The 21,969-nt window shown below is 42.6% G+C and overlaps 1 protein-coding gene across 3 annotated transcripts in view; it reads right to left on the bottom strand.

The window, feature by feature from the left end:
* Window positions 1-5,155: 5,155 nt before the first annotated feature.
* Window positions 5,156-21,969, bottom strand: part of TRABD2B (TraB domain containing 2B) — a 420,914-nt gene continuing 404,100 nt past the window's right edge. Inside the window, exon 6 of one of the 3 annotated variants that reach the window (XM_084637376.1) lies at window positions 5,156-5,631. In XM_084637376.1, coding sequence (XP_084493502.1) covers window positions 5,409-5,631 — 223 coding nt within the window. In that variant the 3' untranslated portion in view covers window positions 5,156-5,408. The remainder of the gene's footprint in view (window positions 5,632-21,969) is intronic. The other 2 variants (XM_084637375.1, XM_084637374.1) reach the window with 2 other exon arrangements.

The raw sequence follows: 21,969 nt of genomic DNA, 5'->3' as shown, positions 1-21,969 counted from the left end.
AAGTCACCCCTTACTCTTCTTTTTTGCACCCGTGTAATCTGGATTATATTTACTGAATCATGCTGGTGCAAAAAGTGGTGAACTGAGATCAAAATCAGGCAGCTGGAGTTTTCTTCTGCTCAGGTAGAGCAGGTTCAAAATTGAAGTTGAAATCCAGAGCACTCTATGTAATATAGATCACTTAAGAGAGGTGGCTCAAGGTTATTTTGGCCAAATGACGTGTAGAAATACCTTAGGTTACTTAATGACAATTTGGAACAATGACATTTATGCTGGGCTGATTGATTTTAAAAAGCTAAACCTTAGCACTGCGGTTTCTCTGACATAACTGTAACATGCTGTGGAAAACTGACGTCCTAAATAGATGATGCTTTGTAATGAAATACCTCTTCATACCAATAGACTGAGCACTGCCTTAAGGATGGCTTGGATTACTGCCTCTCTTGCCAGCTCAATAGCAAAGAGGTTAGATAAACACACAGCACTGCATACTGAGTGTTCCTAAACTACAACTGAGTTTGCAGAACTGAGCAGGGAGGTTCAAGGAAGGGGGGAGTTTGACACCTGTGCAGAGCATAATTATCATTAATCATGCTCAGCAGTCATTGCCAATAGAGTTCTAGGAAGACGATAGCATTATTCAACGGCGTGAGTGCTTGAACCAAAAATATGCCATTCACAAAATGCAATGTATCTTCTCTCCCACTCTCCCCATACATGCTCTTCAAATGGCAATGCATTTTGGCAAGGGAAACGATGAAAGAAGTAAAATAGAGTCCCTTTGCTCTTTCGATTGTGGTATTGTACATTCCTTTCGGCAGGGATAGCAGCTGGATCGTTAACTGGCATTAGTTGCAGTATCACAGTCGGACATAGGGCAGGATGTATTACGATTGATTGCTGTGACACCGAGAGCAGGTCTACACTACGGGGTTAAATCAACTTAAGTTAACCAACTCCTGCTACGTGAAAAACATAGCTAGAGTCGACGTAGCTTAGATCTATTTATTGCGGTGTCTACACTGTGCTGGGTCAACGGGAGAAACTCTCTCGTTGACTTACCTTATGCTTCTGGTTCCGGTGGAGTACCAGAGTCTATGGGAGAGCAATCTGTGGTTGATTTAGCGGGTCTTCACTAGACCTGCTAAATTGACCCCTAGTTGATCAAGCACCGCAGCATTGATCCATGGTAAGTGTAGACATACCCTGAATCAGATGAGTGTTCAGGTTCAGATTCAATAATGCCAAAATCTTGGCCCTGAGTAGCAGAAATCTCATGAAATCTGTTGATTACGTGTAAGTCCCACAACAATGATGCCAAACTCTCACAATTGTATTGTGAGTTTTGTGGTATTTGGTGTTTTTCTAAAATCCCCAGCTCCTGGATTCAGGTGATGATCCATGAGGATCTCGGTTTTCATCAGGGAAAAAATCAGCTTCTATCCCTCTTGGTTGCTGAAAAAAGCTGGAAAATATGAAACCTAAAGGCTCAAAAAAGAGAAGGAAAATAAAATCCCAATGAAGCTAGTAGTGTGTGGTTATTACTATTATGTACACAACATGTTTCCCCTCTGAATTATATAGACACTCTCCAAACTCATGTGGAAAACAGTCATGACATTAACATGGCCCATTTGAATAAAGGCTCTTTCAGAAACATAGCTCTGTGCTATCTAGCATTAGCGTATTTTTATTAGTACTGGGTTAGCATAATTAATTACTAAATATTCCATTTTGTCTATGCTATACTCATTTTGCAGTCCCTTACATATTTACTGGTATGATTTAAAAACAGTTGATTGGAACCAGTTAACTGGACAGATATCTGTACACTAAAGCACACAGGGAATATTATCAAATTAGTTAGGGAACCTCTATGATAATGACTTCAACACAGTTCTCTAAAGTCTGTGGAAAGCTAGATCATCCAGTACAGGTCCTTCTCCTTAGCTCCAGCTTCAAAATAGCCTTCAAAACAGCTAACTATCAATTCAATACTTAGCTGATATTACTTTTCCACATGAGGAAGTTGCTACAGAGATGTTCTAGGATTTTGAATTGGAAGGAAAGTGGCCTAATATTGAATGCCAGGGGAGGTCTCCAGGAGGAAGTCTCTATATAAAACATGGACCACACTATGAAGTTTGAACATCCGTGTACAGAGTCATTCAAATAAATGGTGGCAATGCCTGTTTCCCCTGAAATACAGATGCAATCTTGGGACGTGACAGCTATAACTAGAATACATGTAGAATAAGTATCGTAGTATATTGGGCTAAAGGGTATGTGTACCATTCTCCTATATGAGAGAGACTCAGGACTACTCAGCCGCATGTCATAGGTCTTATCATGCTAACGGAGATTCTCCTTTAGCTCAGGCGGTAGGAACCCATGCTTTTGGAGCAGGAGGGTCTGAGTTCTATCCCTGCTGCTAGGGTGAAGTTCTGACTGACTATGGTGTGCAGCCTAATAACAACCCTGAAATTCCTAGATGTCCATAGACTTAAAACGATGCAACCCCTCCGTCCCCCACAAAAAATCAGTCTGGTCTAATGGATAGGACAGAGGCCTGAGAGTCACAAGACGTGGGTGTCACTCCTAGCTCTGCCGCCGACATTCCCAGTGACCTGGGGCACTCACTTCAGCGCTGTGGATCTCTTGTTCCCCTCCCACCTTTTCTCTGTCTTGCCTATTTAGATCAAGGGTGGGCAAACTTTTTGACTCGAGGGCCACATCTGGGTATGGAAATCATATGGCGGGCCATGAATGCTCACGAAATTGGGGGTTGGGAGGGGGTGAGGGCTCCGGCTGGGAGTGTGGGTTCTGGGGTGGGGGCCAGAAATGAGGAGTTCAGGGTGGGGGAGGAGGCTCTGGGCTGGGGCAGGAGGTTGGGGTTCGGGTGGGGGGGCGGCTCCGGTTGGGAGTGTGGACTCTGGGTGAGGCTGGTGATGAGGAGTCCGGGGTGTAGAAGGGTGCTCTGGGCTGCGACCGAGGGGTTTGGAGAGTGGGAAGGGGATCAGGGCTGGGACAGGGGGTTGGGGCGCTGGAGTGGGTCAGGGGTGCAAGCTCCAGGTTGCGCTTATGGACCCTGCTCCCCAGCAGGAGCTCGACGGCCGGAATAAAACATCTGAAGGGCTGGATGAGGCCCCCGGGCCATAGTTTGCCCACCCCTGATTTAGACTGTACATTTTTGGGGGCAGGAATTGTCACTCACTGTGTGTTTGTACAGCGCCTAGAATAATGGGGCCACCATCTCATCTGGAGTCTCTGGATGCTATGCTAGCATATTCAAGTAATAATAATCTTCCTCTGTACTGTAGCATCACACCAAGAAAACCTGCATTACCTACAGGTCCATTTACTGTGGGATAGTTTATTCTTAAATGAGTTCACAATTCTCAGTTCAGATGGTCCGTTCATTGTCTAGAATACAGCCATACAGCATCCCTGGTTTAGGTGCATTAAAGTTGAATTTGAAGGCCTTTTAAGACATTATATTCAAATGAAGTCCTCAACAGTGCAACCGCTCAAATAAAGCTGTAACAGAAGTTCCTAAAACATGCTTGCAATACATGGCCCAGTGCAATAAATATCATGGAAGGGGAATGGCTTCCTTCCAAAACCAACATCTCTAATCGTCCACACACCAAAATATACAATGGAATAGTATGCATGAGATGTCCTTGTAGCTGTCACTGGGGGCAAAGCTTGATGGCTTCCATTTCACTTGAAGCCTTATGTGCGTGCCCCTGGAAAAACAGGGCTAGTTCCGCAAACAGCGGACCTACCTAGGTTTGCACCATTCTTCTAAAACATAATCTAATTTTCTGCAAACGCATTTCATTTTGGTCATTTTGTTTTTTCATTAAAAACTGTTTTGATGAAAACATTTCGACCAGGTCTATTAACCCAGCTATCTTCTGGCAAGACTCGTTCTCTTTGAGGACGAAGCCTGGGCAAAGTTTCATATGTTTCATCTCTTTTTTTCTCTAGCGCTGTCTTTCAAAGTGTGATTGGAATTATGAACAAGAGATGTACTTTTTCCACCACTGCCAAGCTCAAAACTAGCTACATAGATAATGATCCAAAATTACAACTGGTGTGAATGGGCACAGCTCTGTTTAAGTCAGTGGAGCTGCCATGATCTAGACTAGCTGTGAATCTGGCCCTTTGTCTTCATGCTCTTCTAAGAACCTAATCCAAAACCCATTGAAAGAACCAAATCCAAGACGCACTGAGATCAGGGGGGGTCTTTTCATTGATTTGAATAGGTTTTGGATCAGGCCAGAACATTACAGAGAAAGCAGCCACGCATATCACAGCAGCAGGATCGTGGCTACAAAAGCAAACTTTACGATGCTTCTGCATCCCCAACTTACTCAAGGTGAAGCGTGGCCACAGCTGAGAAGCTTTATAGACTAGCATGCTATTAAACATTTAAATCCTGTAAGTAGGGCAAATTCTGCTCTCATTAGCACTTGTGTAAATCTGAGTAAATCCAGTGAGGAGTCACACTCATGCAAAAAGGGTGTGAGAGGAAAAACCAACTCCGCAGAATTACTCCAGACTGATGCCATGCATTTTCACTAGGAAAAAGGTGAGTTCTTGACTGAAGTTAGCTATCATAATGTATTAGTTTGTTAATCCTAGAGAAGACAACACAGTCTCCACTTTTCTTACAGGTTGAGTTGAAGGCAGTGGGGGAAGCTCAGGGTTTATCTTGACTTGCCAACTCATATGAAAACCACAAATGGTCTTTTCTTCAAGAGGATTTTACCTTGGGTTCCCTAACTTGAGTTAAGAACATGCCTTTTTCCCTAGTGACACCAAGGCCACAGACAGCATGAATTGTCTAAAATATGTCTAAATTATGCTAAACGGATATACCCCCCCATTCCCCCCCACTAATCTCAGCCATCAGCATAGATTTGCCTATGGGAGGGTTAGTGTAACATTTTAATGACCAAAACAGCATCTTTGGGTGTCATTTCAGATTCACTGGTTAAAAAAAACAAATCTAGAAAATATTAATTTATCTGTTTCATCGTCACTACTGTTTAATGGGGATGTTATTAACATATCCAATACCAAGAAAAATAAGTTTACCAGTTGAATAAATACACTTTTTCTTTTTTTTATATATATATATGAACACATATATTTTACAAAGCCCCATAGCACTATGGGAAATAAAGATCCTTCTACAAAAAAGAAGATGTAAGTCAGTGTTACAATAAAGCTTTAGAGTTTCAAAATATATCTGGGCTAAGAGACAAAACCAGCTAGAGACACTACGATTTCTCCTTGGTGAGAACGTCCAGGTTGAAACCGTCATGGAGAAAACCACACACTCATTCATAAATTATCTCTGTTCTCCATTTTAGGTATTGCACGTAATCCTAGGTTGGTCAGGAAGACCTCAATAGACTCAGGACAAAAGACACTATTGACACATAGAAAGAAGCAGTTATGGATGGCGCCAATACCCGGCCAGCAGCTGAGCTCTTTGGCTGACGGTGGAACGGGAGAGCTGAACGTGGTCTCTGATCCAGTTGGTTTGAAAACCAAACGGGAGGATTGACTGTGATGTAGCCATTGGTTATCCTGATGTGGGAAGGTAGCGTGGTCGTGCTAGGAGAAAAGACAAGAGGACAAAATTAAACAGGATTATTTTTTCAGTATGCAAGTGGTTGCTGAGTCTACATCTTCCTAATCAGTAATAAGAACAATAGTTTGAACAGATAGAGTTCCTTTCCATGGAAGAGTTCACTGTGCTAATTATTTCATCACATCCCTGCATGAGAGGTGTTATTCATCTGTTTTACTGGGGGCGGGTGTGTGCGTGTATGAAACTGAAGCACAGGGAAGTGACTTACCTAACGTAACCTAGTGAAAAAATCAATAATAGAACCCCAGAGTCCTGACTCTAGTCACGTGGCCACGCCTATGTGTGCAAACTTAGAGATGTGAGCTTCAGTTCTTCCCTGGCTACAAGGAATTGTCTGTCAAAACAACACACTTGAAATGGACTCAGTGGAGCTATGTCTGTTTATACCAGATGAGGGTCTGGTCTAATAACTACATGACTGATGATTCACTGAGTTTTTGAAATAAACAAAAAACCCAAGCTTCTTCCCACTGGACTGGCATTTAGTGTGGCTATGCATGCTGTTAGGATGGTCACAGTTCAGGGCAACTCCACCTTTTCCCCCCTCTATGGTCCACCAAAGGCTCTGACATGTAGGCCTCTTGGCTCCCCAGCCATCACCTCTCTTGGGCAGAGACATGCATCTCACTCCCCCTTGACTGGGGTATTTTCAGGCCCAGTTCCCTGCCTACACTCTGAATTCCCCCAGCAAGTCAGACTGCCTAGATAGGCCTGCTTTGCTTTTCATCTCAGATGCTATCATTAGCATAATTGCTCACGGTTTTAAGTTACCACGCATCTCTGTTTAAGCAAGCATGTTTATTTGTAAGGTAAAAGCGTTACAGAAAAAACATATTAAAACAATAAAAGAATCTACCCGTTTGCTGATAAGTTTACCAAAGACCAGCCCCACAACTCCACAAGAACTCCGGTCAGTGTTAGTCCTTCCAACCCTTCCCTAAGGACTGGGGTGTCCCTTGGACAGTAGGTCCTGTCTGTTGACTGGACCAGAAAGATGGCCTTACATCAGGTTAAACTCAGACTAAGTATTGAAAAGTCCTTTTTGTGTCTGTTGGCCTCTGGAGAATCCGGTCTGAACTAGTATAGGCAAGCCTCCCTAAAGTGAATTTGCCTAATCACCACCTCACTGTTCTTAGTTCCTGGAGGGGCTGTGGTTACCATCCCCCATGGAATTACATATGGTCCCTGGGTGGTCTACAATGATACATAAACTTAATACAGTCAGATCTCCCAAAGATATTGCAGGAAATTACCCTATATGTCACAAGGACCAAATTCTGGTCCCAGTGAAATCCAAAGTAAAAAGTCCCATCTATGCCCATGCTTTTGCTCTTAAACTGCAAGCCCCATGTCAGACAGAGTCTGCTTCTATGTAATGAACAGCATCAAACTCACTACCAGCATTCAGTAATTAATAAGCAATCATGTGCACCAGTGTGACAGCATTAGTCGAGTATAGCAAATCTTGGAGCACCTCTAGTAGATTATCCTCAAAGAAGCAGTGCATTCTCCTGGCAAACAAGGTGAAAAATGATAGAAACGCCTGTGACAATCTAATGTGCATGCTGGTATCCACAGATTCTCTCTGCAGTTTTCTTAATCACCAGTGAAACAGGACTTCGAGGCAGTAAACAGCCCATGTAGCCACATTTCTCATGGGGCAGTCTGAAAGTATATAGAAGATTAGGGTTGGAAGAGACCTCAGGAGGTCACCTAGTCCAACCCCCTGCTCAAAGCAGGACTAGCCCCAACTAAATCATCCCAGCCAGGGCTTTGTCAAACTGGGCCTTGAAAACCTCTAAGGATGGAGATTCTACCACCTCCCTAGGTAACCCATTCCAGTGCTTCACCATCTTCCTAGAGAAATAGTGTTTCCTAATATCCAACCTAGACCTCCCCCACTGCAACTTGAGACCATTGCTCCTTGTTCTGTCATCTGCCACCACTGAGAACAGCCGAACTCCATTCTCTTTGGAACCTCCCTTCAGGTAGTTGAAAGCTGTTATCAAATCCCCCCTCACTCTTCTCTTCTGCAGACTAAATAAACCAAGTTCCCTCGGCCTTTCCTCATAAGTCATCTGCCCCAGCCCCCTAATCATTTTCATTGCCCTCCGCTGGACTCTTGCCAATTGTCCACATCGTTTCTATAGTGGGGGGCCCAAAACTGGACACAAAACTCCCGGTGTGGTCTCGCCAGTGCCGAATACAGGGGAACAATCACTTCCCTTGATCTGCTGGCAATGCTCCTATTAATGCAGCCCAATATGCCATTGGCCTTCTTGGCAACGAGGGCACACTGCTGACTCAGATCCAACTTCTCGTCCACTGTAATCCCCGGGTCCTTTTCTGCAGAACTGCTGCTTAGCCAGTCAGTCCCCAGCCAGTAGCAGGGCATGGAGTTCTTCCGTCCTAAGTGCAGGACTCTGCACTTGTCCTTGTTGAACCTCATCAGAGTTCTTTTGGCCCAATCCTCCAATTTGTCTAGGTCTCTCTGGACCCTATCCCTACCCTCTAGCATATCTACCTCTCCCCCCAGCTTAGTGTCACCCGCAAACTTGCTGCGGGTGCAATTCATCCCATCATCCAGATCATTAATGAAGATGTTGAACAAAAATAGGGATGTAAAAGAAAAACATTTTAATAAATTCTAATAAAAAATATCCCCCCCCCCCACCAAGCACAGTCAACATAACAATCTGTGGCCAGAGTCACCGCTGGTATAAATTGGTGTGAGAGCTATAATGATTTGCACTGGCTGTGTCTGCATAAAATCACAGACAAAAGGGTCAGCAGCTAACCAGGAACATAAGACTGGAAGGGATCTCTTGGGTCATCAAATCCAGTTGTCTGCTATTTCAACCAACCATGTTATATAGTCCCATTAATTAATTTAACAATATATAATAAACCACAGATATTAGAGCCGGAAAATACCTCTTAGAGCACCTAGTCCATCCTCTGGCCAATGCAGAATTGTTGCATATTGGAGTTTTTTGGCTGTGATAAAATGTCTTCAGTAAAATGTACAGCAAAGCATGTAATAAATGGGCAACTTGGTTCAGCAGTGATTGACCTTCTGTTTCCCCCTTCCATTTACAGAATCATTATATGAATCTGGAAAGCTCCCAGTCTCCCCGAGCCAAATAACCTGCTATGGTATCACATTTGCAAGCTCGTACTTTTGATCAGATGATGCAGCAGACGATACAGCAGCCATTCATTGCCCTCCCAGCATTAACACTGGTAACCCTTTCTCAAAAAGCAGCAAACCCAGGCCCTGATTCAGCAGGTTCCTTATGCACATGCCTGACTTCAAATATGTAAACAGGCCCATTGACGTCACGTGCTTAAAACAAGGCATATGTTTAAGTACTTGCTGAATTGGGAGTACACCAAAATGAAAATAAACACACACACACAACGCTATTATACATTGGTTTGGGGATCGATTCTGGTTTAGCACTTGAGGAGTAGTAAAACTGCAATTTTATTTTTTGTGGTTCAGCTTGTCCTTACAAATCTAGTCACATATTTGGCAATAGGTATTGGTATTGCAATAGTAGAATCCATAGAAGTAACAAGTTGTAAGCAAAACCTTTGTTCTTAGCACAGCTAGTGAATTTCAAATATCCTCTACACCAAGCGGGAGCTCTTTCCTGGAGGTATTGTCTTTCAGATGGTGTATACAGTTGAAAGCCTGTTGATAATACCTTCTCTTATTCAGTGCTTTTCATCCCTAGATCTCCAAGTGCTTCACAAAGGAGGTCAGTATCATTATTCCCATTTTACAGAAGGAGAAACTGAGGCATGGAATGCCAACACTGCCTAAGGTACTTTTGAAAATCTTGCTAGGCATAAATCTACATTTTTAGGTGCCTATATACTTTGAAAACCTTGGGCTTAAATGACTTTTTAGCAGACCAGAGGCAGACCCTGGAACAGAACCAGGTGTCCTGAGTCCCAGTCCAGTTCTTTGTCACTGCCTAACCTTTTTAGCAAATAGAAGGACGTGAAAAGATCTCACTCCAAATTGAACAAATGTACCTGCCTACCTCGGTTACCTCTGCAGTTTCAGATGGCAATGGTATTATCACTTCCTGCCCGAGATTTCCATCCAGCAAGCTTTCCAGTCACAGGGCCCCCTTTGAGATCCATGGGAATTCCATGCATGGAATGGTTGTGGGAGGGGGTGCCCAATGCTTCTATGCAGGGGTTGCTGTGCCCTGTTAAACAGCTGCCATGTTTCCCCTCAAAGATGGCTGAAGTTCAGTGGTGGGTGAGTGATTCTTTTAGACACAGTTTACAAAATACTTTGGGACCTGTCTGGATGAAAGGGGCTATGTAAATACATGATGATATTGTTAATCACCCTAAACAATAATGTGTACAAGCCCAGCATTTGGTTTTCTTTATAATATTGGGTGAAAAGAGGTCATACGGATGACATGTCAACAGAGACTCAGACTTAAAAAAATGGAGTTTGCAACTAAAAGACCAAATCGCTGGTAAGTTGCAATGCTGTTTCTGTCAAAATTCTCCATAAAATAATGCCTGGTTCAAATTTGTGATTTGAGGTTGGTTTTGTTTTTTTTTAAATTGAAATGATTTTCAGCATGTGCTTCCTATTTATTTTCAAAACAAATTTAACCATTATTGAGCTTTTGTTTTGTTTTTTTTAATCCACAGATGTGGGAAGAGTCAATCAGATTATTTTCCTGGTGGCTTTTTCAGATCTGAGATCAGTAATAACGTCCTCCCTTTTTTAAAAAAGGCTGTTTCTGTGGAATCTAATCAGACCATTATGCATGTCACTACAGATTAGTAAATAAGATTCACAGGTCCCTAGGACCAGCCACATGCAGTATGATGACTGTTAGGCTTGTTAGAAGTTTTATAACTTCACGGGGAGAATATATTGGGTACTAAAGGGCTGTTTAATCTAGTGGAAAAAGGCATAATGAGAAGCAATGGCTGGAAGTTAAAGCCAGACAAATTCAAATTAGAAATAAGGCACAATTTCTTTAACAGTGAAGGTGATTAGCCATTGGAAAAAAGTACCGAGAGCAGTGATGGATTCTCTGTCTCTTGAAGTCAAGACTTGGATGCCTTTCTGGGAGATAGGCTTTCATCAAACACAAGTTATTGGGCTCAAGGGAGGAGTAGCTGGGTGAAGATCCATGGCCTGTGTTATACAGGGAGTCAGACAATCTAATGTTCCCTTTTGGCCTTAAAATCGATGAATCTATAACTCACAAAGACACACAAATGTGTTTAAGCTAAAGAATGTGTATTAGTCCTTGAAGGATTGAGTTCTGGAAAAAATAGAATAGGTCAAAATATAACGAGATTTTTTTATTTTGCTTGGTGGGGAGCAGTAGGCCACCTTTGTTGGAGACCAAAGATCTACCCCACTGTTTTCCATACTTTACGTGTCTTCTCTTGAGACGCTGAATTGCAGTCTCCTTACTGTCAGCCCAAAGGTCCAATCCTTCAAGGTGCTGAGCACTCTAAATATGTCCTTAATTTTAAGTACATGAGTAGGTCCCTTGAAGCCAATATTTACACACTTAAAATTAAGCACTTTTCCTCTAGTTTGTGCTGCTTTTGCACTTCCAGGTTCCAGCCAGGACCAGACGTGAAAATACCACCAGAAAGGCTGGCCTTGGGGTATTCCTGCCCCAAACAGATGTCGGAAGTAGTGAAAGGTTTCCAGTCCAACTTTGCAGACCCGAGCGGTTTGGATAAACATTTGGAGCCCCCTTCTTCTGTTGTGGAAAATTTAAAGTTGGCGCAAGAGACTTCTCCTTTGCAAATCCTGCCACCTTTCCTTTCTACACCCTTTCCTTTCTGCCTTGTTTTTAACCTCTTCATTTCCTTCTCCTTTCGCTTTTTAACTTGAGCTTTGTGCTGCAGCATATCAAGGGTTTGGGGGAATAATGTTGGTATGAAAGATCCTCTACAAGATAAAGAATTGTACTAAATTTATGACAACAAATGTTTATTCCTGGAAGAAGCATTATTCAGACTGCATTTATTGGGGATCAGAAATAACTATAATGATAATTATTAACAACAAAGGAGATTGCCCAGGTCTGACAAAAACTATTGCTATGTGAACTTCTAGGAGTTTAGGCTTGATCCTCTTCACACATGTGGCTGTGTCATCTGATGTGTGAATCCCTACTGGCTGAGACTTGAGTCTCCTCTCCCCGGTGGCTGAGTAAGCAGGAGTCATTCCAAAGAAGTGATGCTGGTGTGCAGCTGGTGGACAGACCAATCAGATGTCAACATTTCAAATGCTTAACTCAGCCCCTTATAGTTCAGCGGCTAGGGAAAAGGACTGGGAGTGAGGAGACCTGGGTCTATGATTGCCTCTGCCACTGATTTACAGTGACCTTGGCCAAATCATTTTGCTTCTGTTTCCACTTTTCTTAATGAGATTGTTAACTTTTTAGGGCAGGGATTATCTATATGTGTACAATCCCTAGCACAATCTGATCTTCATTGCGATCTTAATAATAATAATAATATTCTAGCACAAACATTTCACCATCTCTCTCAGATTTGGACTATCCAGCTGCCAAGGTTATATGGAAAATTCCTTCTGAACAGTCTTTCTTGATGTATTTTGTTACTTCTGTGGCCACATTTAGTTCTGGAGCAAATCACAGAAGAAAGCAGAGTTGCACTCACTCGAACGAGGGTGGAATTATGCCCTTTGTTTCAGGTAATTCCCAAAGGGCGGAACTGGCCCATCCTCCAAGCCTGAGAAGGGGTTCGATTTTGTCTTTATTGTTTTTTTGGGTGAAAGTTCAGGAGTGGGAGCACTCTTATTTCTTGCTAACATGTATTTCCATCCCTAACTAATACCATACAGGTTCCTATTTAACTTCAAGTGCCAAAATCCTTCAGGAAAATCCTTCAATTAGTTTGCAAACAAATACTGTTCCCACTGTACCATGAATGGAGCAGAGGCAGAATTGGTACCTAGGTTATTTTTCAGACAACTGCAGAATAGTGAACATACTGTAAAAACTAATAACCTTTGAAGCTCACCCTCTGAGTGATTACCCCATTCCCATCTAATGACTTAAAGATGTTCTATTCCTCTTGGATTTGGCAACAACAAAGATTTCAACCTTATTAAAACCAGCCTGTCAGGAAACGACATGTCATCCCTAGGGAAAAAAAAAACTAAGAAAGAAATGAAATGAAATTCTTTAAAATCCCTGTGAACAATAAGTCAAGATACCATAGCTGAAAAATACCATGATTTGTTGGCTAGTGTTTGGGTGGTCCAGATACAGGAGATGACAACTTTAGTTCTTCCCTTTGCCCTCCTTAGAAATGCTTGGATGGTTCTCTAAGATCCTCAGAAGATCCCTTGTGATTTCATATTAGGACTCTGCCAGATCCTCAAAAATAGTTCGGCTCCTAATTTCCATTGAAATCGGTGAAGAGCAGGGCCTTCGTGGCCACAGAACCTAGAAAATCTATCCCAGTTTTTACATGAAACCCAGCTCTTGCTGAGATCGAATACTTTGGAACTGTTTGTTTGGCCAGGTCTATGGAGACAGCCAAGCCAAAATGTGCTCAGTAAAGTTGCTGGTTGATAATATTGGCTCATAAGGGTCCATAGGCTCATTCTGTGCACACATGTGGATGTACAAAAATGCTTCTCTGAATTGTACATGCAGTTTCTGCAGCTGCATGCATAATCATGGTAACTGTGCATGCAAATGACCACATGCTTGTCTAACTGGTCAACCTTGCCCACACTTCCTGTGATAATCAGCACAATCGTGGGAAGTCAGCACACAAGCTATGCAGGCAAAGATGCCCAGAAAATTAGGAAAAATCTGGTCCGTATTGTGCTCATTCAAGGCTACCAGCAATTGGATGGTCCGCAACATGTGACCATTAAAAGAAACAGGTTTTCATGTGATGAAGCTGTAAATCAGGTCGTGTCAAACCCTCCTCCCCAAATGTTGTGTTGCTTGAAATCTGAATCCATCTCTTTTATCCACTTTCTGCACATGGCCCCCATTGTTAAAATGGTCCGAGCCAGAACGCCCACATCCAAACACCCCAATCTTGCGGTGATCCATGTTGGGATCCAGATTTGTGTCTCTTGGGCTCAGCTTATTGTTAAATCAGAAACAGAATGGCTAGCCCTACGCTCTCCTGTGCTTATTCATGTGTTTGTTTGGAATATTCTATTCTATTCTATTCTTTGCAGATGCACAGGATTAACCATGCATGTTTAGATATGCGTGAGGAAAAGACATATATATTTGTCTCTAGTGTTAAACACTTCGCAAGGTTTTTTCTTCTTTTTTTCCCTCCTCTCTGCACCTTATTCCATCTCTGTGTAGCTTTTTTTTTCTGCTTGGTCTCAGCCCCATCTTGCTCTCTGTTATTCGTTGGACTCTGTCCTCTGTCTCTCTTCCCGACGCTGTTCTCAAACAGAACATTAGGCGAATAACTTCAAGTTCAGGTCAGATCCTTGAACCTACTATGTCTGAGCAGTGCTGAATTTAGGCAAATTATAAGCTGGGAAAAAAGTGCAAGCTCTTTTGTCTTTCCCTGAATTCGAGGGTCTGAGGTGTGGGGGAAAAAGTTTCAGGTTGTATATTTGCCAATTTAAAATGTGAAGGTCATTACGCCTTTGGTTGCCCACAAGACACGAGCTACTTCCTATGTCTTACAAGGCAAGAGTGGAACCAGGCACCACACATAGTCCCCATCTCAAAACATTTCCAGAGCAAAGTAAAGTCCCCTCGGAAGTCCTGGAGATGCCAGTAATTACTTGTACAAAAATCTTTGACCGCCTGCAATGCTTAAAATCCTGCTAGCTAATCAGGGTTTCCCTGTGATACACATTAATTAGGACCCTATCTGGAAATGACTTAAGAGTCTCCATGGAACCATATCTAAGCTTTCTGTGAACCCATTCAGACAGTTTGCACACGTTTGCAACACTTCCCAGTGGCAGCACTGGACTTGGCCTCATAGATATTGAGCTGCTCCCAGAGAAACAGTCTTTGCTCCCAGTTTTCTAAAATTGCCCATTTCATGGGTGAACATCATGGGTATAATTCTCTGTGGTCCAGTTCTGCCCTTTGCTACCCTGGACAGTGAAAATGTTCCCAAGTGCATAACCCACAGAGAGATCTCTAATGTTTGGAGAAGGGGGAATTCTATGGTGGAGGTGACAAAACTTTTTTTTACATGGGGACTTGGAGTTTGGGATGCTTGAATTCCAAGCTGATTCCGGTCCTATTATCCATTTCATATTTAATTGATAAATATTGGGTTGAATTCATCCCTGGTTTAACGCCATTTACCGCTATTTATCTTAATAAATGCACCTGAAAATAATAAAGCACGTGCTCAATCTAAATGAAATGCAAACTTAAATCAGCCTTGTAAAGTTAGCATCCCCATCAGGGTGAAAACACTATTGTTTACTTGTATTTTAATAGCCTGTCAAAAAAAAAATGCCCAGGTGAGTGTATTTATCTGAGATGCACCTAAATCTGAAATGCACTTTTATTCATCTTTGCAGGATCCACAGAATTTTACAAAGCTGTATAAAAGTGCATCTCAGATTCAGGATATGAAAAGCCACTTTAGTGTAAAGAGTGGATTTCTCTCCCCCCCCACCTTTTTGATAGGAGATAGCAATCTGATTTCTTTTCTTTTCTATGAAATAGATGATATGCCACGCATCCTCATAGTTAAAGACTTCAAGGACCCAGCCGTGGGATCATCTGGCAAGTGAAAGCTCTGGATATGGAAAACAGAAATGTAGAGGCTCATATTTATAAATTGGAAGGGCCATCAGGACATCTGCTAACAAGCTTTCCTCCAGAGTCTGTTTGCTGCGCACGGTTGTTCACCGGCAACAATAAACATGAGCATGGATCATGTGCATGGCCTGCCGTTCCTTTGAGTAGCTGAAGGAACATATGCTCTGGTTAAACATAAATGCTCTGCTCTCACAACACAGAAACACAAGTGTTCGCAAACCTCACAGCAAAGTTCGTGTATACCAGACCTCATAGGGATCTGTTCCTGGAATGGGCTAAAAGTAGCCTGCAAAAAATCCTTGCATTTACACAAAGAGAGTCAAGCCCACTTAGTAGCAACCTGTACAATGGAAAATCCCACATTTTTCTCCAGACTTTTTTTGTGCAAGGGTCCAGTCCTGAGCCCCAAACTCCTATGACCTCCAATGGAGTTTGGGGTGTGTATTCCGTGTCTGGAACAGATCCCCAGTTAGCACAATTGTGACCAACAGATCAAACATTAAAAAGTATGTACGTAAAATCAAATTTCTTTTCCATTTATAGTGCAGGCATCTTTCCTCCAACAGGTGCCAGCAAGAAGTACCTTACAAGCCCCTGAAAAAAAGTAACACAACAGATAGCAATCATAATAATAATCATAATAGTGACAGAGGATTTTGCTAATTGGTCCTCTGATCTAGGTGCCTGTAGGATCCTGTTCCCAGACATCAAGGCCCAGATCCTTAGAGTATCTCTACACTGCAGGCTGGAGGCATGATTGGGAGGGGTCATAGGCAGGAAGCTAGACTGTCCCACTGCCTCTGTTGCTGCAATTATACAGCTATTGTTATTCAAGATGGCTTTGACCTGTCTAGATCAAAGTTAGCTCAGGTAGGAGAACACATGCTGCAATCACGCCTCCAGCCTGCGGTGTAGAGATACACTCAGATCTATTTATGCATCTCACTCCCATTAAAATACCTTTGAGGAGCTGGGCCCAACAGCCTAATCAGTTAGCATTAATACTGGCTCCACATATAAAAAGTAGTCAAGGAAAGGGGGGAAAAAAGAAGAAATAAGACGGAGGAAAGTGGTGCTCTCTATTCAAAAAGAAAGTTGTTGCATACCTGATGCCAGTATAATTATTGTTTGTATTACAGTAATGCCAAGAGGCCACTGCGGGGCCCCACTGTGTTAGGCGCTGTACATACACATAGTCAGAAATAGTCCCTTCCCCAAACAGTTCGCTGTCCCAAAGCCCTGATCCTTCAAAAGCTTATACAAGTGCTTACCCTTTTTGTACTGAAGTCAACGGGACTTGGATAAAGTTAAGCCCCTGTGTAAGTCTTTGCAGGATCAGGGCCCGAACAGGCAAGACAGAAAAAGGGTGGGAGAAAGCGATACAAAATACAAACAAAAGTTGGGGAACGGAGGCACAGAGAAATTAAACGTTTTGCTCAAGGACACGGAATAAATCCAGCAGAGTCAGGACCTGAGCCCAGCTGTCAGTCCAATGCCCAAAGCAGGGTTATACTTTTTCAAGCAAAGTAACCCCCAACATTATGTATACGTATCATGCATCTTCTTAAACGCTAGATGCCATGCAGTACTAGAAAACAGAAATGAAAGAGATATTCCTGTATAGGATCCATACCAAATCTTGCGTCTGCATTTACATTCCTATTAGCAGACTGAGAAGAAAGGAAGGGAAAATGTTCTTGGATTCCTGAATAGAGAGTAACTATATGTACAAAAATCTTTGCAGATCTGGCCTCTAGTTTGGTTAGTTTCACTCATCCACCCAATTGGAAATATTTAACCAGTAACAAATGCAGAATTTAGATTCAAAGACTGCTTAAAATCCTCTACCAGCAAGATACAAATGTTCTATTCTACATGTTTATTTGCCTCATTTTGCAGGAAAAAAGCTTTGCTTAAGGTAGTTTATTGCTGAAAGTAGCGAAGAGAATACAAAACGTGTTGCCTGTTTCTTCATGCTCCTGAAAGCAGACAGTTGTATAGGCTAATTTCTGCTCTCAGAGAGACATGCAGAAAGGCCAGTCAAGTCAGTGACAGTTCTGTAGACAGATCTGAAAGCACAATTTGTGTGCACTTGGCCAATATCAAATACAAAGTTGCAGTGTTTTAGAGTGTGAACATGAATAGTAAAATCATCCCTGGACTTTTGGAGAATTACTTTTTTACTTCTCTAGCCTGCCCTATTTCCTTCTGGAGAACCATAAAATGCCCTTTTTGACTGAAGGTAGGGTGACCAGACAGCAACTGTGAAAAAACGGGATGGGGATGAGGGGTATTAGGCACCTATATAAGAAAAAGTCCCAAAAAACGGGACTCTCCCTTTAAAAATGGGACATCTGGTCACCCTAATTGAAGGTACATTTTATAAAATCTGCTTGGTATTGTCTCTTATAAGAGCCCACTGTACACAGAAGTGATGTCTAGTGGTTAGAATGGGAGACTGGGAGTTGGAACTTCTGGGTTCTATTCCTGCCTCTGATTCATGCACCTTTTAACCTTGGGCAAGTTACTTAGGACCATATTGTGCCTTCAAGGAACAGCTCTGCCTGAGGGCGGTACAGCCTGTCCCTCCCTCACCCGCAACACTCAGCTGGTTGATGTGGGGTGGGGGACATGAGGTCATGCCCCTGATTCTTTGGGCAGATGTGCGCACTATCAGAAAGAAAGAAAGAAAGAAAGAAAGAAAGAAAGAAAGAAAGAAAGAAAGAAAGAAAGAAAGAAAGAAACTTTGTCTCTAAGTATAGACACTGCACATTATACTCAATGATTACCAAAGTGGTGTAAATCTCTTAAATGATGGCAATAAAAAACAATGAGACTTTTCTTTAGATTTTTTTGGAAAATAAAAAGTTGATAGCTTGGCGTATTCCTTTGATCACATTTCAGCAATGCAAGTTTCTCAAGAACATTAGGAAACTTAAGCCTAGTGAAACTAACAGAATGAACAAAAAGTAGCTTTGGACCCATAGTCTGTTTATCATATGAAATCATGGCTGTGCATCTCTTTAGATAGGTCTGGAGAATAGCAAATGAACCTTGTAGTTTTATAAGGTGAAAGACGTTATCACCCCTAGCAGGCTGCCAAATTTGGAGTATTAGCGTGATCATACTAGAGTTTAAGACACGTGTCAGAGTTTTCCATTTCTTGTTGTGATGCATGACAAAATTCTAAACTGAACACATATCACCATCTTAATTAATACATTGTGTGCACTTTGACCAACCTGCTAATCCAAGAAGCACTAATAAAAACCAGAAAAGAAACTATATCAAAGCCGTATCACAGGCTACAGTAAAAAGATTGGCCTCTTATTCATATTGTGCTGAGTTATCCTTTGCCATTATTCAACTTTTGCAAAGATTTTATACACCCATCACTTTTACCAGGATACAGTAAATATCAAGCACAGATATTGGGCCCAGTCCTGCTTTCAATTATTCCCATGCAACTTCATTGACTTGTCTCATTTTATACTTAAATGGTAGTCTCCCTGTGGCATAGATTGTCTTTTTGTTCTCTGTTTGTACAGCATTTAGCACATTGGGGGTCTAGATCCATGACTAGGGCTCCTAGGCACTCTGATGATAATAATAATAATAATAATAATAATAATAATAGTGGGATTGAATCCTGGTAATTGAGACAAGAATGTGTTCCTCTGACAACAGTCTACATGATGAAATGCAGTAAAGACAAGTGCAAAGTACTTAAGGAAAACTCAAATGCACAGCTACACAAAGGGGAATAACTGGCTAGGTGACAGTACTGCTGAAAAGGATTCGGGGTTATAGTGGATCACAGACTGAATATGATCAATAATGTGATGCAGCTGAGAAAAAGACTAATATCAATCTGGGGTGTATTAACAGAAGCATTGTATGCAAGACGTGGGAGGTCGTTGTCCTGCTCTACTCGGCACTGCGGTGGCCTCAGCTGGAGTGTTGTGTCCAGTTCTGGGCACCACACTTTAGGAAAGATGAGGACAAATTGGAGAGAAAAAAACAACAACTGATAAAATGTTTAGAAAACCTAACCTCTGAGGAATGGTTAATAAAACGGGGCATGTTTAGTCTTGAGAAAAGAAGACTGAGGAGGGAACTGATAACAGTCTTCAAATGTGCTGTTACAAAGTGGACTGTGATAATTTCTTCTCTTTGTCTACCGAAGGAAGGACAAGAAGTAACAGGCTTAATCTGGAGCAAGGGAGATTTAGGTTAAATATTAGGAAAAACATTTTAACGCTAAGGGGAGTCAAGCTGTGGAACAGGCTTCCAAGGGAGGTTGGGATCACCATCGCTGGAGGTTTTTAGGAACAAGTTGGACAAACACCAGTCAGAGATGGTTTAGGTTTACTTAGTTCTGCCTCATCACAAGAGGCTGGATTTAATGACTTCTTGAAGCCCCTTCCACCCCTACATTTCTATTCATCTGTGTTAAAAGGCTCTTGCATGCAGGTCGCCAACTCTCAGGATTTTAGGGCGAGTCTCCTGATATTTGATGTAAAGCCTCAGTGCCTAGAAGTCCGGTGATCACATGAGAATTTATCTATCCGAAGCACTTGCATCACAGTGCGTTCACTATTGTCGCTTGGTACCTCATGGTCTTTAATGCATTTATCCACCCAACACCCCTGTGAGGCGGGGCAGTGGTCGTCTCATGTTTGGCAGCTAGGGAACTGGGAAACAGAGGCTAAGTGACACCTGCAAGTCACGCAGGAAGTCTGCAGCCGAGCAGGGAACTGAACCTAGGTCTGCTCAAGTCCTAGGCTACTGCCATGACCAATGAACCATATTTTCTCTCAGATTACATTTAAATACAGTAAGTTTCCATAGCTGCCGAGACCAGCTTGAAAACATGGCCGAAATGCACTCTGATGGCTCAGAAACCAGAAGGGCAATAAAAAGAATCCCACATTAACTATTAAAAAAAAAGAACTTAAGCAAATTTCACAACTCTTTGAACATTCGGGGAATGGCCATAAGCACAGAATGTGGAATACAGGAGGGATTTTCAAACATACTCATTGTTGGCCTAACAGTGTTGCCACTGAAGTAAAGGAGTTTTACCACCAACTTCAGTGAAAGGAGTTGTCAGGCCAATGCTTTGGAAAATCCCCCCAGACACTTTCAAAGTACAAATATTTTGATTTTATCAGGTATAATTATGAATTACTGTATCTACAAAGGAACTTGGTACACATGACTAATTAGTTTCTCAGAAAAAAGAATAGATGATTGATTCCGGGTCCCGATTGGGGATTGATAAATAAAATATTATAATAACTAATAAAAATTATTGCTTTTACATAACACCTTTCACTTGAAAAACCTCAAATGACTAACAAACATTAAAGGGCCATTAAAGGGCTTGATGTCTGCTGTGTGGCTCAGAAGCAGCAGGATAATGTCACTCCGGTGAGTAGAGCAAGGTGGGAAATGGTTTTCCTGTTCCACCAATATTTTGGAGAGTTCAAAATCGTTTTCCCTTCTTGACTCGGGACAAAAAGTCAAAAGCTGAAAATGATTCATGAATAAGGCTGTGAGTCTGTCATGGAGGTCATGGATTCTGGGACTTTCCGGGACCTCCGTGACTTCTGCAGCGGCAGGTTCGACAGATCCCAGGGCCACCTAACCATCTCAGCTAGCCTCCGGGCCAGCCACACAGGCTGCTGCTAGGGCAGTCTCGGGTCACCACGTGCCACCCCTCCCTCAGCAGCAGTGATGGTCCTGGGCCACATTCTGCCACTTCCCCACCTCCTGGAGCACCAGCGGTGGTCCCGGGACATGCGCCACTTCCCCCCTCAGCAGCAGCAACGGTCCTAGGCTGCGCATGGCCACCCCTGCCCCCTGGAGCACTAGTGGTAGTCCTGGGATGTGTGCTACTGGCCCCCCCCCCAGCACCAGCAGTGATCCCAGGCTGCCCCCTCCAGAGCATCTGCGGTGCCCCCGGAGCCCCCCCTCCAGAGCACCCATGGCGCCCCAAAGCTCCCACTCCAGAGCACCCAAGATTTAGTCAGAGGTATATACTATAAGTCATGGACAGGTCACTGGCTATGAACTTTTGTTTACTGCCTGTGACCTGTCCATTACTTTTACTAAAAATACCCGTGACTGAATCTTAGCCTTATTCATGAACTGAAAAACTGATTTATTTTTTTAGTTTGGATCAACTGTAATGTTTTGTTTAGATCATTTCAAGATGTTTTGTTTCTGTTTTTTTCCTTTATCCAATACAAGTTGTGGGGGCAAACAAGTTAGTTAGTTTTTAGAGAGAGCTGGACAAATTTATGAGTGGTATTGTATGGTGGGGTTGTTTGTGATGGGAGGAGGCAGCCCCGGGGGTCCCTTCTAGTTTATGTCTTATGTACCTAAAAATCTCATGCTTCAGGGCTTCACCCAGTTTCCTGTAAGGGTCAGGAAGGGATCCCCCCAAGTTGTCTTCTTCTTCTCTCTCTCTCTCTCTCTCTCTCT

The sequence above is a fragment of the Lepidochelys olivacea genome, assembly GCF_965140295.1.
Source record: "Lepidochelys olivacea isolate rLepOli2 genome assembly, chromosome: 8".
NCBI lineage: Eukaryota > Metazoa > Chordata > Testudines > Cheloniidae > Lepidochelys > Lepidochelys olivacea.
The sequence above is the reverse complement of the archived record's forward strand: the minus strand, read 5'-3'. Positions and strand labels throughout refer to the sequence as shown.